The 16,554-nt window shown below is 36.9% G+C and overlaps 1 protein-coding gene across 2 annotated transcripts in view; it reads right to left on the reverse strand.

Moving 5' to 3' along the window:
• Nucleotides 1–16,522, reverse strand: part of SNX16 (sorting nexin 16) — a 42,377-nt gene extending 25,855 nt beyond the window's left edge. Inside the window, exons 1-5 of one of the 2 annotated variants that reach the window (XM_032421548.1) lie at nt 16,303–16,522; nt 14,326–14,572; nt 14,099–14,238; nt 5,325–5,411; nt 1,590–1,738 (exon numbers count right to left, since the gene is read on the reverse strand). In XM_032421548.1, coding sequence (XP_032277439.1) covers nt 1,590–1,738; nt 5,325–5,411; nt 14,099–14,238; nt 14,326–14,473 — 524 coding nt within the window. In that variant the 5' untranslated portion in view covers nt 14,474–14,572; nt 16,303–16,522. Of the gene's footprint in view, nt 1–1,589; nt 1,739–5,324; nt 5,412–14,098; nt 14,573–16,302 lie in introns of both variants that reach the window. The other variant, XM_032421547.1, reaches the window with a different exon arrangement.
• Between the last annotated feature and the right edge of the window lie 32 nt (nt 16,523–16,554).

Raw genomic sequence — 16,554 nt, forward strand, 5'->3', positions numbered from 1 at the left:
AGACCAATACAGCTAAGTACAGAGAACAAGGTCAGGGAGGAATAATAAAACATGAAGTTGGAAAGACAGGCAGGTAGGCAGGGACCAGAAAAAATGACTTCAACTGCATTAAAAAAGATCACTGTGGCTCCAATGAGCTACAGAAATAAGAGCAGATGAGGAAGACCAGAGGAAACCTTCTGCAGTGATTCAGGTAAGAGATAATGGCTTAGACTAGGGTGGTGATGGCAGGAGTGGAGAAAAGTAGATTTGAGTGGAATTTAAAATATAAAGGAAGGGATAAGGGTAGAGAGGGTTGTGTCAAGGATGACTCCCAGGTTCTGGGTAAATGCTGCTGCTGAACATTGGGAAAAGTCTGGAGAGTAAGCTTTTACCTGGGTTTGATGTCACTTTGAGATATCTGAAGGAGATGTCAAGGAGGCAAATGCAGATATGAATCTGGAGTTGAGAGAAGGGGTCTAACTTGTAGTTCCTTTCATAGAGGAAAATGAGGGGGACTGGCAGAGATCTCAAGCAGTAGCCATCAAGCTTGGGCAGCACACATTAGGAAACAAGATGTATATGCATGGCATTTGTGTTATGTATTATATTACATTAATGTAATTAATGTATATTTAATGATATACATTAAAATAAAAAGATTGAGAAAAAAGGGGAGAAAAAGTGAGACAGGATGGTTGCCTTGTTTTCCAACCTTATGTGAAAAACTGCTGAAGACAGTTACAGATATAGATAGTTAAACAATATGCTATTGCTGCCTTGTAAATGCTGCCTTGTAACTATCAAAAGAGTTCAAATTTATCTGATAATGTAAATTCCAAAAACAGACACTTAGCTGATATTAAATCATAAAACAATTTTCTTATAAATATTTTCAGAAGCAAAAAACTGTATAGATCCTTTCTCTCCCTCTTTAATGGTTTTTATTTTCACACTTTACCCTCTATATACATTAACCCAACTTCACAATCTTCATATTTTTGCATTACTTTGGAGAAATGTAAGAATATTACCTTCACAATTATATAATGTTATATTAACCAAAAATCTAATATGTGGGCCACTTTGTTTAAATGATTGCTAAAATACTAAATACTAAAATCAAGTTTACTGTTGGGTGGTTTGAGTATATGGTACACCGAATTTTTAACTTAAAAATTTTTTTAAAGACTTTATTTATTTATATGAGAGAGAGAGAGCACACACACAAGCAGGGGGTGGGGAGGGGCAGAGGGAGAGGGACAAGCAGACTCCCCACTGAGCAGGGAGCCAACATGGGGCTTGATCTCAAGATTGGGAGATCATGACCTGAGCTGAAGGCAGACAGACACTTAACCAACTGGGCCATCCAGGCGCCCCTAAATTTTTTTTTATATTGAAAAATTTTTAACTTTGCTGACTTTTTAAAAGGGTTAATACAAATCAAATGCCAAATAAAATTCTTACTGATAAAAAGCAAGAAAATTCCAAGTAGTACCATATTAGAGAGGACAAGTAATTATATTCCTACTTTGTATTTTTGTGCTTGAATAACTATGGTCCTATATTTGTTCTTTAGTTTAAACAAGTTGTTTCAGTTTGTTACATACCAGTTAGCAATGTCTTTGTGAGCCACTAAATTTTGAAGAAATGCTTGTAATCCTAGTTGCCTATCTTCTAAAAAGTCAGCATTGTAATTATCTTTGAACCAGCGTTTTGGTGGAAGTGCTAATCGAAAGCCTGGAAACATCTCTTTTAACTGAAAAAGAAGAAAAAAGAAAATACAATGTTCAACTCAACATATCAATTCTATAAAATCTATCCTGTTAACTACATGAACTTGTTCATGAAATAAACTTAAAATAAAATAATGAAATTCAGCTAAACTTTTTTTTTTTAAAGATTTTATTTATTTATTTGACAGAGACAGACACAGCAAGAGAGGGAACACAAGCAGGGGGAGTGGGAGAGGGAGAAGCAGGCTTCCCGCGGAGCAGGGAGCCCGATGCGGGGCTCAATCCCAGGTCCCTGCGATCATGACCTGAGCCAAAGGCAGACGCTTAACGACTGAGCCACTCAGGCGCCCCTCAGCTAAACTTTTTATATCTCAATAGTTTACTTACTGATTTCTACCAGTTGTATATACACAGGCATTACAGCTGCTCCATATCCTTGCCAACACTTGGCATTATCCATCCTTGTAATGTTAGCCATTCTGGTGGGTATGTAGTAGTATTTCACTGTGGCTTTAATATGCATTTCTCTGTTGACAAATGATGTTAACTATTTTCTTATGGGCTTTTTTAGATTTGCATATTTTTGGTGAATTATCTATTCAACTCTTCTAACCCCTCCATTTAAAAAAATTGGGTTATTTATCTTTTTATTATTAAGTTGCAAGAGTTCTTTATATATTCTGGATACAGGTCCTCTGTCAGATGTAATAAGTATGACAAATATTTTCCCCCAGACTGTGGTCTTTTACACATATTTTTTTGATTCTTGCAAGTAAAAGCTGGTGATGGATAGAGCTCTTTCTGGTACCTAGAACACTGACATAGATACTTATTAATTTTAAGTGCCCAACTTGGAATATGTAGGAGATATTTACTAACTTAAATTCCTACTAACATCCTTCTTTAAAAGCTTAAGAGTTATCTAAATCTCAACTTGCCTAAGATAAGAACTATTATAGCAATATAAAGATGAATCCAGAGAGGTAAAGAGAAGTAAACATTAAATAATAATTGAGCCCTCAAAAGAAAAGTAGCAAGTCATAAAGGATTAAATAGCTCTAAATTGAAACTGTTAGAAATTAGTCTTCATGAACAAAAATTATAACAATTTCATAAGCAAGTTAAGAATTCCACTTAAGTATCTGGTAACTTCATGAATTACTTTGATCTTCTTAATTATTATTAATTATTATTTAATTATAAGTACAGAATTATAGGTTTTTAATTCATCAGTGTAATAATAACTCAGGAACCTTAAATAAAATTCATATTTAATGATGGAAATATATTACAAATAATACTTTATTTTGGCATATTACAAAAAGTCATCTTGATAATACCTAAATAAAGAATAAAATAGTTTAGCATTTTATATTTTACCTTTCATTCAAATTGAGGTTTTTAGAATGGCAGAAACTTTTTGGCAGCCAGGCAACTGCAAAATCACATAAATGGGTTTCCTACCACCAAAAATGATAAGGATATACTAACTTTAGAAGTTTTGAGAGTGAAGGTGGCAGATGGGAGAAAACAGGACCAGTAAAGTTTCCTCTACTAAACACCTGTCAAAATTAGGGAGTGATTTCTGATCCAAAGACAAAATCCAAGGTTACTTAGCCTCTTAGAAACATCATAAACCACTTGCTTCCTTTGGAGAAATGCTCCTGGTTTCTAAAATACTACCACCCTCACCTGCCTCAATTGATTTCCCTCTAGCTCTGTGGACATCTCAGCTCTTTCTTTATTACATTCGTACTGCAATTTACTCAATTCCCTATCAATTCCCCAAATTTAGGTTGGTTCTAATTTTTAACTATTAAAAACAAATTAAAACACAAAGAAAATAACAATGAATAAAACACAGTGAAAAGTATCCTTAGAGCTAAATATTGTCCATATCCATGATTTCTTATATTGGATAAATCCCAGAAATGTGATTATTGTATCAAAATTATGTACAACTTTAGGAAGTTGTGTCCCCTAGGAAGATTCATATTTCCAACAATGGATAATACCACTTAAATGTCTGTTAACTTGATGGGTGAAAAATAGTTTCTTAATTTTCCTTTGAGTCCTTGTGATATCAAATGTTTTCCAAATTTATTGGTCACTTATATTTCTTCTGTGGTTTGCCTTGTTCACATCATTTGTAGTATTTTCTACTTTTGGGTTTACTCTAATTTACTTTCAAGAGTTTTTAATACATTGAGGCTTTTATTATTTTCTTTGTTTCATATGTGCAGTAAGCAGAATTCCAGATGGCCCCATGATCTTTTTTTTTTTTTAAAGATTTTATTTATTTATTTGAGAGACAGAGAATGAGAGAGAGAGCACATGGGAGGGGGGAGGGTCAGAGGGAGAAGCAGACTCCCTGCCGAGCAGGAAGCCCGATGTGGGACTCGATCCAGGGACTCCAGGATCATGACCTGAGCCGAAGGCAGTCGCTTAACCAACTGAGCCACCCAGGCACCCAAGATGGCCCCATGATCTTTGTCCCTGGTGTTGCTTCTGTGATTTTGTTATGTCACACATTAAAAGAGATTACGCAGACGTAATTAGGGTTACTTTTCAATTGGCCTTAAGATAGAGAGATTATCTCGGTGAGCCTGATCTTATCATGAGCCCTTTAAAAGTCTAGCTTTCCCCCTGGCTGGTGGCAGAAGAGAAAGTCAGAGAGATTCAAAGCACAAAAAGGACTCGACCTGCTACTGCTGACTTTGAAGGTGCAGGGGCCATGTGCAAAGACTGGACAGCACTCTATGAACTAAGAACAACCTCTGGCTGACAACCAGCAAGGAAATGGGGACCCTGGTCTTACAACTACAAGAAACTGAACTCTGCCAACAACCTGAATGAACCCAAAAGCTGATACTTTCTCAGAGCCTCCAGAGAAGAGCCCAGTCTAGCCAACAGCTTGACTTTGACTTTCTCTAACCCTAAGTGGCAAACCCAGCTGAGTCCACCTAAATCACTAGATAATAAACAGTTATGTTTTAGGTCACAAAGTTTGTGGTAATTTGTTAACAGCAATAGAAAACTAATACACTATGTTAGAAATATTTTTTGTTGATCATTCCCTTATAGTCATATGATTTAGGGGAATCTTATATACATCTTTATCAAATTCACAAGCTTATATAATCATTTTATTTATTTATTTGACAGAGACAGAGATAGTGAGAGCAGGAACACAAGCAAGCAAGGGGAGTGGGAGAGGGAGAAGCAGGTTTCCCACGGAGCAGGGAGCCCAATGCTGGGCTTGATCCCAGGACCCTGGGATCATGACCTGAGCTGAAGGCAGATGCTTAACGACTGAGTCACCCAGGCACCCCTATATAATCATTTATATTTCTGTTAGCAGTTTTAAGATTTTCATACTTTTATACTAAAAATAATTTTTTGTTTCTAAAAAAAGGAAGTTATGTGTAAAGATGGGTCTTTAGGCTATTAAAATGAAATAAAATAGTTAATTTTCTTAGGAACTAGCAAAGTTTGACTTCACTCAGATAACTAACAAGGAGAACTCACAAATATTTAACAGCAGAACTGTCAGGAACAGATAATAATTTGAAACTGAAAAGTCCGTTTTAGATTTATTAAAGTACTTACTTTATCATTAAGTCTAGAGAAGTCAGTGTATCTTCTGAAAACTACCCAACTTTCTTCTGGGGTTTTCTTTACTAGTATTTTATATACCTATGCAGAGAGAGAGAGAGAGAGAGAGAGAGAGAGAGGTGAAAAAAATGTATATAAAGATATCTAAAATTTCAAACCAAACCAAGTATTTTTAAAACTTTTACTTGACAACCCAGGTCATAACAATTAGTATGTAAAAAATATCAGAAATCATTTGGGGCACCTGGGTGGCTCAGTCGTTTAGCGTCTGCCTTCAGCTCAGGTCATGATCCCAGGGTCCTGGGATGGAGCCCCACATCGGGCTCCTTGCTCAGCAGGGAAGCCTGCTTCTCCCTCTCCCACTCCCCCTGCTTGTGTTCCCTCTCTCGCTCTCTCTCTCTCTGTCAAAAAATAAATAAAAATCTTAAAAAAAAAAAAAAAGAAATCATTTGGAACATCAAATGTACAAATAATCAATGTAGGCACCAAAAGCAAGATTTGTTCCTTTTTCTTTTCTTTTTTAAAAGATTTTATTTATTTGACAGAGAGAGACGCAACAAGAGAGGGAACACAAGCAGGGGAAGTGGGAGAGGGAGAAGCAGGCTTCCTACTGAGCAGGGAGCCCAATGTGGGGCTCGATCCCAGGACCCTGGGATCATGACCTAAGCTGAAGGCAGACGCTTAACGAATGAGCCACCGAAGCACGCGGCAAGATTTGTTTCTTAAGAAACATGACTATGACAAATTTGAGACAAAATGTTTGGCACACACTAATAAAAAAAAAACTCATCAGTTCCAAAATACATTTTATGCTAAAATATTCAAAATTGATGAAAGGCTCAATCACACTTGAAAAATTGTGAAAAATAGCCACTCTTGCCCTTTACTTACCTAAATTGATTAAATTAATTTATAAATTCAATAACTATCACACAAAGTTTTCAAATAAATTTAATGTTGTTTTAATCTTCAAGGCTGAAATGCAGCTAAAAAATACCCATATTAGATAAAAGTTTACACTTCTATAAATACGCACAATTATCTAGGCTTTAAATAAAAAAACTTGGTTGAAGCAAGTCAATATTTTAAAAAGCATATAATAAGAAAACTAGATTCTGTTTTTCATAAGTATAATTTTAGAATTTATTATGAGGAAGTATTATTTATGACAGAATCTCAGTGAAATACCTTCTGGTAGTTTCGGTACAGTGTTTTGGGCTAAACTAAATACAAGACACATAGGAAGTACTCAATAACCATTTGCTGAACAAGTGAAACTCTTAAAAATGAGTAACATTTTTTTTGAAGTCAGCTGTGCAGTAACTTTCAATTGCAGCTCTGGAGCTGCCCTTTAGCCACAAGCGGCTACTGAAAACTTGAAATGTGACAAGTCCTAACTGACATGTGCTGTGAGTGTAAATACACACCAGATTTAAAAGACTGAGAACAAAAAAAAAAGATGTAAAAATACTTCAATTAAAATGGCTTTGGATTAAATAAAATATATTATTAAATATAATTTCATCTGCTTCTTTTCACTTTTTTAAACATGGCTACTAGAAAATTTTAAATTACAAATATGACTCACATTTGTGGCTCACCTAGTCTTACTGGATGCTGTAGAGAAGACTCATTGTTTAGGGACTAGATCATCCTTATTTGATTTTTCTCCCTTACAGACCTCTCTTTCAGCTTTTTTTTTTTTTTTAAAGATTTTATTTATTTGACAGAGAGAGAGAGAGCACAAGCAGGGGGAGCAGCAGAGGGGGAGGGAGAAACAGGCTCTCCGCTGAGCAGGGATCCAGACATGGGGCTTGATCCCAGGACCCTGGGATCATGACCTGAGCCGAACGAAGGCAGCCGCTTAACCAACTGAGCCACCCAGGCACCCCTCTCTTTCAGCTTTTAAGGGGGAGAATCAGCAAGGGTTAAGGATGACTCCTTTAGCTTTGAAGTAAATATAAATAATTCACCTTTATCTCATCTTTATCTTCATCTCATATAAAGATGAGGGAGATTATTTGGTTATCCTTTAAAGTCTGCAGAAAGTCCTTATCTAAGATAATTGTAAAGGGGATACTAATGAAACATTCTTTTTAGGAGTTACTAATAGAAACAAAAGGGATAACCTGACTTCAAAACGTTTGAGTATGAATAACTGATGCATAATAAAAGTCAACTTCATATGATAATAAGGTTTATCTACACATAATCCATATTGACTTTATTTTCCTGTTTTAAAAAATGAATCCTCCTTTCAAGTTTTTCTCCACAGTGGCCCCTGAGCACTCCTATTTCTCTAGTAAAGACAAAGTACAGATTTTTGTGTTTTATCTTCTCTAGAAAGCTCTCCTATGTTTCTACTTGTGTAAGTAGTGCTTTCAATGAAAAGTTTATGGACACTACTGATCATTCCCTCTTCTATGTTCTAACAGCAGTTATGGTTTCTACTCTTTCCTGGAAACTTAGCATACACTACTTTGTGCTTTTTATATAGCCCTTATTATAGGATTTTTAAGTAAATTATGCAGGAGCACACACCTAATTACAGCATACATATAGAAAAGAACAAAAATCATAAGTATACAACTTGATGAATTTTCATAAAACAAACACACTCATGTAACTAGTACCAAGTGCAAGAAACAAAACATTACCAATTGAAGAAGCCCACCTCATGGCTCCTTCCCAATCTGACTTATCACCCCTCCTAGTCACTTTTGTTCTTAAACACTTTTCAAAGGCTTGACACGCTAATGACAAGAACTTACCAGTCATTCCTAATGCTTTCTTCAGTTAAGAGCTCAATTCAAAGAAATATACCTAGAAAAAAATTATCTTACAAACCTAAGACTCCCAAACGTGTATATTCAGCTCAGACCTCTCCCCTAAACTCAACTTATATTTACATACATATACATAATACATATGCTTATGGACACACATGCACATATACACACACACCTGACATCTCCATTTTGATGTCTACTAGACACCTCAAGCCTAGCATGTCCAAAAACAAATCCTGATCTTGCCCTCAAAACGTGCCACCTAATTAAACAGCAATCCTACCGTTCACCCAAAAACTTTGGGATCATCGTTGATTTATCTTTATCCCACATCTAAAGGTTTTACCTTCAAAAATATCCCCGGAATCTGATCACTTCTTAGGACTTCTTCCACAACCCTGTCCACACCACCATCACGTCTTCCATGGATTACTGTAAGAACTTAATACTTCCTGTTTCCATTCCTTCCTCCACAAAATCTAGTCTTAACTCAGCAGCCAGATGAGCCTTTAAACATTAAGTCAGATCATGCAACACTTCCTTTAAAACCTTTTCAAAGATTGCCATCTTGTGCAGAGTAAAATCTAATGGCCTTACAATGGCCTACATGCTCTACCTGATCTGTGTGTCACACTCCCTTGTCTTTACCTGTTATTTCAGTTCCTACATCTCTCCCCATGGCTGCTTCTGCTGTCAGCCACAAGGGCCTCTGCAGTTGTCTCACCTGTTAGGAAGGTTCTTTCCCCAGATATTCTCGTGGCTCATTGCTTCTTAGTGCTAACATCTTTTCTGTGAGGCCATGACTGATAATGTTATTTAAATTGCAACTCCAGTTGTGGGGAAACTATCTCCCTTCACTCTTTTATTTCTCTTTATACCACTTACCACCATATGACATACCAGCATTTTAAAATGCTTACTCATCTATCATTCATTCATTCGAGTTGCTGTACCACTACTACCTAAAAGAGTGCACGACACACAATAGGTACCCCCAACATGAATTAAATGAATACATGAATAGTAATGACTTCATACCCGTTATTTACTTCTTCCTCTAAAGTGTTTTTAAAGACTTTATGTATCGCTGCCTTAAATTTGCCTATGAACTTGTATTTTCACACACATCATTTCAATGAAAGCTCATCCAGCATAAGGTACGTCAATATAAGAAAATGGGCCACTGGTTTATCATAATTTCCAAAAAAAGTCAGGTCCATGCAAATTTCCCATCACATCATCAGTCTTACGATAATTTAACTCTAAAGATGTCTCTCTTCATCAATTATCTCAACTGATGTACATAGATGCTAAAAATCATCAACAAAATATTAACGAATTGCATTCAACAACACATTATAAGGATCATTCACTATAATCAAGTGAGATTTATTCTGGGGATGCAAGAATGGTTCAACATTTGCAAATCAATGTGATATAGCACATCAACAACATGAAGGATAAAAATCATATGATCACCTCAATAGATGCAGAAAAAGCATCTGACAAAATTCAACATCTATTCACGATAAAAATTCTCAACAGGATAGGTTTAGAAAAAACATGCCTCAACCTAATAAAGGCCATATCTGAAAAACCCAGAGCTAACATCATACTCAATGGTGAAAAACAGAGTTTTTCCTCTAAGATCAGGAACATGACAAGAATGTCCACTCTTGTCACTTTAACAAAGTACTAGAAGTGCTAGCCACAGCAATCAGACAAGAAAAAGAAACAATGGTAAGGAAGAAGTTAAATTGTCACTATTTGCAGATGACATGATACAGTATGCAGAAAACCTTAAAGATTCCACCAAAAAACTACTAGAAGTAATAAATCCTGTAAAGTTGCAGGATACAAAATTAATACACAGAAATTGGTTGGTTTTTTTTTTTTTTTGGTTGTGTTTCTATATACTAATAGCAAAGTAGCAGAAAGAGAAATTAAGAAAACAATTCTATTTACAATTGTGCCAAACAGAATAAAATACCTAGGAATAAACTTAAGAAGTGAAAGACTTGAATTTTGAAAACTATAAAACACTGATGAAAGACAACACAAATAAATGGAAAGATATTCCATGCTCATGGATTGAAAGAATTAATGGTGTTAAAATGTCCATACTACCTAAAGCTATCTACAGATTCAGTGCAATCCCTATCAAAATACCAATAGCATTTTTCACAGAACTAGACCAAATAATCCTAAAATTTGTTTGGAATCACAAAAGACTCTGCATGGTCAAAGCACCCTTGAGAAAGAACAAAACTGGAGGTATCACAATTCCAGATTTCAAGATATACTACAAAGCTGTACTAATCAAAACAAATGGTACTGGCACAAAAATAGACACATAAACCAATAGAACAGAATAGAGAGCCCAGAAATAAACCCATGCTTATACAGTCAATTAATCTATGACAAAGGAGGCAAGAATACACAATGGGAAAAAGATATATAGTCTCTTCAATAAATGATGCTTGGAAAACTGGACAGCAACATGTCAAAGAATGAAACTGTATCACTTTCTAAAACCTTACACAAAAATAAACTCAAAACGGATTAAAGGCCTAAATGTGAAACCTTGAACCCATAAAAAAAGAGAACACATGCAGTAATTTTTCTGACATCAGCCTTAGCAATATTTTTCTAAATACGTCTCCTGAGGCAAGGGACATAAAAGCTAAAACAAACTACTGGGACTACATAAAAATAAGAACCTTTTGCAAAGCAAAGGAAACCATGAAAAAAAACACTAAAAACCTACTGAATGGGAGAAGATATTTGCAAATGATGTATCTGATAAGGGGTTAATATCCAAAATATATAAAGGCTTATACAACTCCACACCAAGAAAATCCACAAATAATCCAATTAAAAATGGACAGAGGACCTGAATAGACATTTTTCCAAAGAAGACATACAGATGGCCAACAGACAAAAGAAAAGATGCTCAACATCACTAATCATCAGGGAGATGCAAATCAAAACCAGAATGAGATATCACCTTATATCTGTCAGAGTGGCTAAAATAAAAAAAGATAAGGAATAACAAGTGTTACCAAAGATGTGGAGAAAAAGCAACCCTATACACTGTTGGTAGGAATGTAAATTGATGCATCCACTGAGGAAAACAGTATGAAGTTTCCTCAAAAAATTAAAAATAGAAAAAAAAAGAAAAAAATAAAAAAAAATTAAAAATAGAATTACCATATGATCCAGTCATTCCATTTCTGGGTATTTACCCAAAGAAAATGACAACACTAATTCAAAAAGGTATTTGCACCCCTAGGTTTCCTGCAGCATTATTACAATAGCCAAGATATGGAAGCAACCTAAGTGTCCACTGATAGATGAATGGATAAAGAAAATGTGGTGTGTGTACACACATACACACACACACACACACACACACACACACACCCACACCCACACACTGGAGTATCATGCAGCCACAAAAAAGGATGAGCTCTTGCCATTTGCAACAACATGGATAAACCTAGAGGGTATAATGTAAGTGAAGTAAGTCAGAGTGAGAAAGACAAATACCATATGATTTTACTCATGTGGAATCTAAAAAACAAAACAAATAAACAAAAAGCAGAATCAGATCTGTAAATACAGAGAACAAACTGGTGACTGTCAGAGTAAGGGAGTAGGGGAAAGTGCAAAATGGGTGAAGGGGAGTGGGAGATACAGGACTTCAGTTATGGATGAATAAGTCATAGGGAAAAAAGGTACAGCAGAGCGAAAATAGTCAATGATACTGCAATAGCGTTATGTGGTGACAAAGTGTAGCTACACTTACGGTGAGCATAGCATAATGTACAGAGAAGGGGAATCACTATGTTGTATACCTGAAACAAATGTAACATTGTGTTTCAAATATACTCAGATAAAAAACTTTTTAAAAATTAAACATTTCCCTAACAACAAAAATTATCTCAACAATTGTTTTCTCAGAGGTCCTTCTATACTGTTTGTAGGCTTACAGCATGAAATGTTGAACTAAACATAAAAACTTTACATCAAGAAAATCCAAGAGGAAGAACAAACTATTTCAATTATAAGTGTATTTAGCAAGGTCTCTGGATACATAAACACACATTGATACACAAGACCAAAATATATAAACTAGCAATGAAAACAGAACAAAGTATCAAGAACATCAAACAACATACATACTTGGAAATAAATCTAACTACGGGGCACCTGGCTGGCTCAGTTAGTAGAGTATGCGACTCTTAATCTCGGGGTCATGAGTTCAAGCCCCACATTGGGTATGGAGATTACTTAAAAAAAAAAAAAAAACCTCTAACTAAAAAACCTAAGACCTCTGCTCTGAAAACTACAAAAGGACGTTAAAGACTTCAGTAAATGGATTAGGTTTAGATTCAGAGACTCAGTATTGTAAAAATGTCAGATCTCTTTAGTCTATAGAGTCAATACAATCCCAGAACAAAGAGTCAAGGATAGCCAAGACAATTCTGAAGAACAAAGCTAGACTACTTAAGCTAGCACGTATCAAGGCCTCTCATAATGCATTAGTAATTAAAGACAATGTGGAATTGGCAAATGAGGGAAAAATGGAACACAGAAACAAACCCATATATTTAAATGGTTGCCTGATTTAAGACATAGGCAACAGTGCAAATGTAGAGAGAGTGGTTTTTTCAATAAAAGCCTGATTACTTGATCCCATATGGAGGGAAAAAAAGTATCTTGACCCTTGTTTCACACCATGGACAAAAATCAATTCCAGTGAGTTTACAGATCTAAATGTGAAAGGTCCAACAATAAAGCTTTTAGAAGAAAACAGAGGACAACATCTTTGTAAGCTGGGAGTAATTTTAAAAAGTGCTAACCATAAAAGAAAAAATTAATAAATTGGACTATATTAAAACTATAAATTTTTGTTTATCTAATGCATCGTTAAGTGAAAAGGCAAGCCACAGAGATTATCATACATTGTGACTATTATCAAAGAGATAATGTTAGAGTCACAATGTATGCTCTAACAAAGAATTTGTCCAAAATGCATAGCAAATTATAAATCAAAGTGGAAAAAACTCTTCCAAAGAAAAATGAATAAAGGTCTTGAACAGACACTTCACAAAAGAGAATATCCAATGACCCAAAAAGTCTTCAATTTAATTAGTCATTAAAAATGCAAATGAAGACCACAATGTGATATGACTCTCCCCACCGGGATAGAAAATAATAGTGAAAAAGATGAAAAAATACCACATGTTGGGCAGGGGTGGAGTGACTGGAACGCTCATACACTGCTTAAAGGAGTATAAACTAGTACAACTACTCTGACACATTGTTCGTCAGTATCTTTTAAAGCTAGGCATATGATCTAGCAATTTTACTCCTAGGCAGATGTAAAACAGAAATGTGTTAATGTGTTTAATGAGTGATAAGTACTAAAAAGTTCATAGCAGTAGCATTTGTAAGAGCCCAAACTAGAAGTTATCCATATGTTCTTCAACAGTACAATAGATAAATAAATTGTAGTATATTCACATAGAGGAATACTACCAGTAATAAAAATGAGCTACCTACAATTACATGCAAAATCAAGGATGGATCTTACAAACACAATGCTGAAGAGACCATACCCAAGAGTACATATTCTGTAATTCCATTTGCATAAAGTAGAAAAATAGGCAAAATTAATGTAGGCTATCAGGAGAGTGGGTATTGACTGACAGAGCATGGTGGGGGCTGCTTTTTGGATGCTGGTAATGTTCTGTTTCTTGATCTGTGTGCTAGTTTCACAGATGTGTCTGGTTTGTGAAAATTCATTCAAGTAAAATGAAGTTTACTACAGCATGACAGAATTTACAGGTGTAAAAACTACTTGAGTTTTATGTTCAAGAAATTATAAGACAGGTAACAATTTAACTCATATATAGAACACTGGTTAGTCAATTTTTCACTTTCTACTGATGTACAGCAGAAGTCAATACTCACAGTAAATTTAGCTCTTTCTTCCATGACTTCATAACCCAGTATAGTAGGTGTCGAAGGTCTATCTTCCAAATATACTGTTTCAGGATTTTGTTCTTCACTTTCTCTTGGTCTAGCAGAATACTCAATGGAAGAATCTGCACCTGTAAATTTAGTCCTAATGAGGGGACTGCTACAGACAGATGAAGTACTATCCATTTGATCGGGTACACTTGTCTGTTTAAAATTACCCATATTTGAGTCCTCTAAGTGGCCTTTGGAAGAGTTTGAGCTTGTTGAGACACTCCCAAAAGAAGAACTTCTTTGGTTTCTGTTGGTTGCAAAACTGGAAGCAGAGTTCCCTATGGGCATAGGAACTGGGACATAAGGAGTTGCCATCTTCTTTTGGCCTTTGCAAAAACCTGCACAATGCTGAGTCCAAACACTTAGAGAACAACTAATATGAAATCCATTATTTTCTTCTTAGGAATTCACTATCTAAAAACGAGAAGAACATATTGAAAGGTTAGTCTTTAATTTGGAGTATTATCCAAAAAAACCTCAGAATGTTCACATCCATTTCTTTTGATTTTGTGACACTCCATTACTTCATTTGGAATGAAAACACACCTCAAACCTCTTCATTTAATCCCAAGATATTATCTCTAAGGATTCCCATTTGCAAGGTAAAGAGAGCAGAATTACTCCACACTCTTTTTCTTGACCTTCATATTACATGTCATCCTTTTTAATCTTCACTTTCTTTCCTTGTGATAGATTTCTGTAATGTTCATTTTAACCTGATATCATCTATATATTCGAGTTGGGAACAGGAAGAGTGGTAAAGACCTTTCTGAAGTTTTATTGTCTACTTATGGTCCTGACAGCTCCACATACAGTACAAGGAGGGAAGGAGGAGAGAAAAGAAAGGGAGAATTATTCACATTTCCTTTTAATTAGTGAAACTCTAAAGAATTACCCAGAGTAGTAACAGTGAACCACAAGCTTACATGCTACAAGGTAAATATCAATTGTTCTTAAGGTAACAGTTTATTAAACCCAGGATCAAATGTATTTGAAAAAAACGTGGTCAAATTAAATTAATCAAGTAAGACCCAAATTTACATCCAACAAGATGAAATGATTGAAAGTTAAAATGTTCTTCATAGTTTCCAGATCATCAGTAATGCTACTATGTCAGAAACTGAGGGAACTTAACAAATCCTTCTAACTCATACCCAGTAATCCCTGTTGTCAAAAGGACTGGTTTATCTTGTCTCAGAATCTCAGTTATACAATGAAGAAAAGGTTTACCACTAAGTTGTTAAATAATAAACTAAGAAATTGTAATAACTACAGACCTGTGAAACGGCACATATCAAGGGGTCTGCCTATCTTAACTACATCTAGGCAACTCTGCTGGTGAGAAAGGTAGGAAGAGAGCCGCCCGGACTTGGAAAGATGCTGAAGTAAGATTTTTTAATCCAGCACGTGGCTCTGGGCAACCTTCCTCATCATCAAAGATTCAAGAAACTTGAACTGCTGATTCACTGCTCCTCGGTTCTGCTTGATGGCCTCCCCCCCAAAAGAAGTAAATAAAAGTCTGAAATCTTATCCTTTCCAAGGCCTGTGGGATAGCCCCGCCCTTGCCACCCAACTACCTGAGGCCCCAGGGCTGGGGAGAGAGGACGCATACCAATACGATCACTGACGTGCAAAGCAGTGAGCGCTATACCCAAACTTTTAAGAAAATGTATTGGGATCATTAATAGCGTCTTCACTTTTGCCTTAGCATGGAGATGCTCCAAGGACTAACATCGTAGTCCTACACCGGAAAATCTCGGTCAGGTGAGGTGGCCCGAGCCTGAGCAACGCGGTAGGAGAGAGACGTGGGTGGCGAGAGAAAAGTGGAGAAACCCAGGCGCAGCTCGACCCTAGGAGCGCCTGGTCGGTGTCAGGGCAGTCCACGGGTCTTCGGCTCAGTGGACGGGGAGACCCACTGCTCCCGGGGCTCCCAGGAGCCCCAAGACGGAGCCACCTCCGCCGCCCGGCGCGAGGCCAGCGCCTCCCACACGCTCGGCGGAGTCTGCGGTGGCCTGAGGATGGCCCGGAGGCTCCCGCGGGGCCCCTCCACCCTCCGGTGGAGTCCGCCCCCCGCCCGCCAGCCACGGGGGCGCAGGTGTCACTCGCATGAGCGCCCAGGGCAGCGCCCGCTGCCTTGTCCCTACCTCAGCCCACTCCGCGATTCCGTTTGAGCGCACTTCCCTGTGACGGTTAAATCCGACCCTCCTTAACCGCAGCTTTTCGTCTCCACCCACAGCACCAAGAAGCCTCACGTGACTTTCCGCCCCCAAAGCAGCGGCTCCCAGCCTCAGCCGGGCTCTACCCTGGCCACCCGGCCCAGGATCCTAGCGAGGTGGAGGGTGGGGCCAAGCCCGGGCACCTCTCCCGGAAGTGACGTCACGCAAGGGCGCTTTTCT

This window comes from Phoca vitulina, unplaced genomic scaffold (genome assembly GCF_004348235.1).
Source record: "Phoca vitulina isolate PV1807 unplaced genomic scaffold, GSC_HSeal_1.0 scaffold25, whole genome shotgun sequence".
Taxonomy (NCBI): domain Eukaryota; kingdom Metazoa; phylum Chordata; class Mammalia; order Carnivora; family Phocidae; genus Phoca; species Phoca vitulina.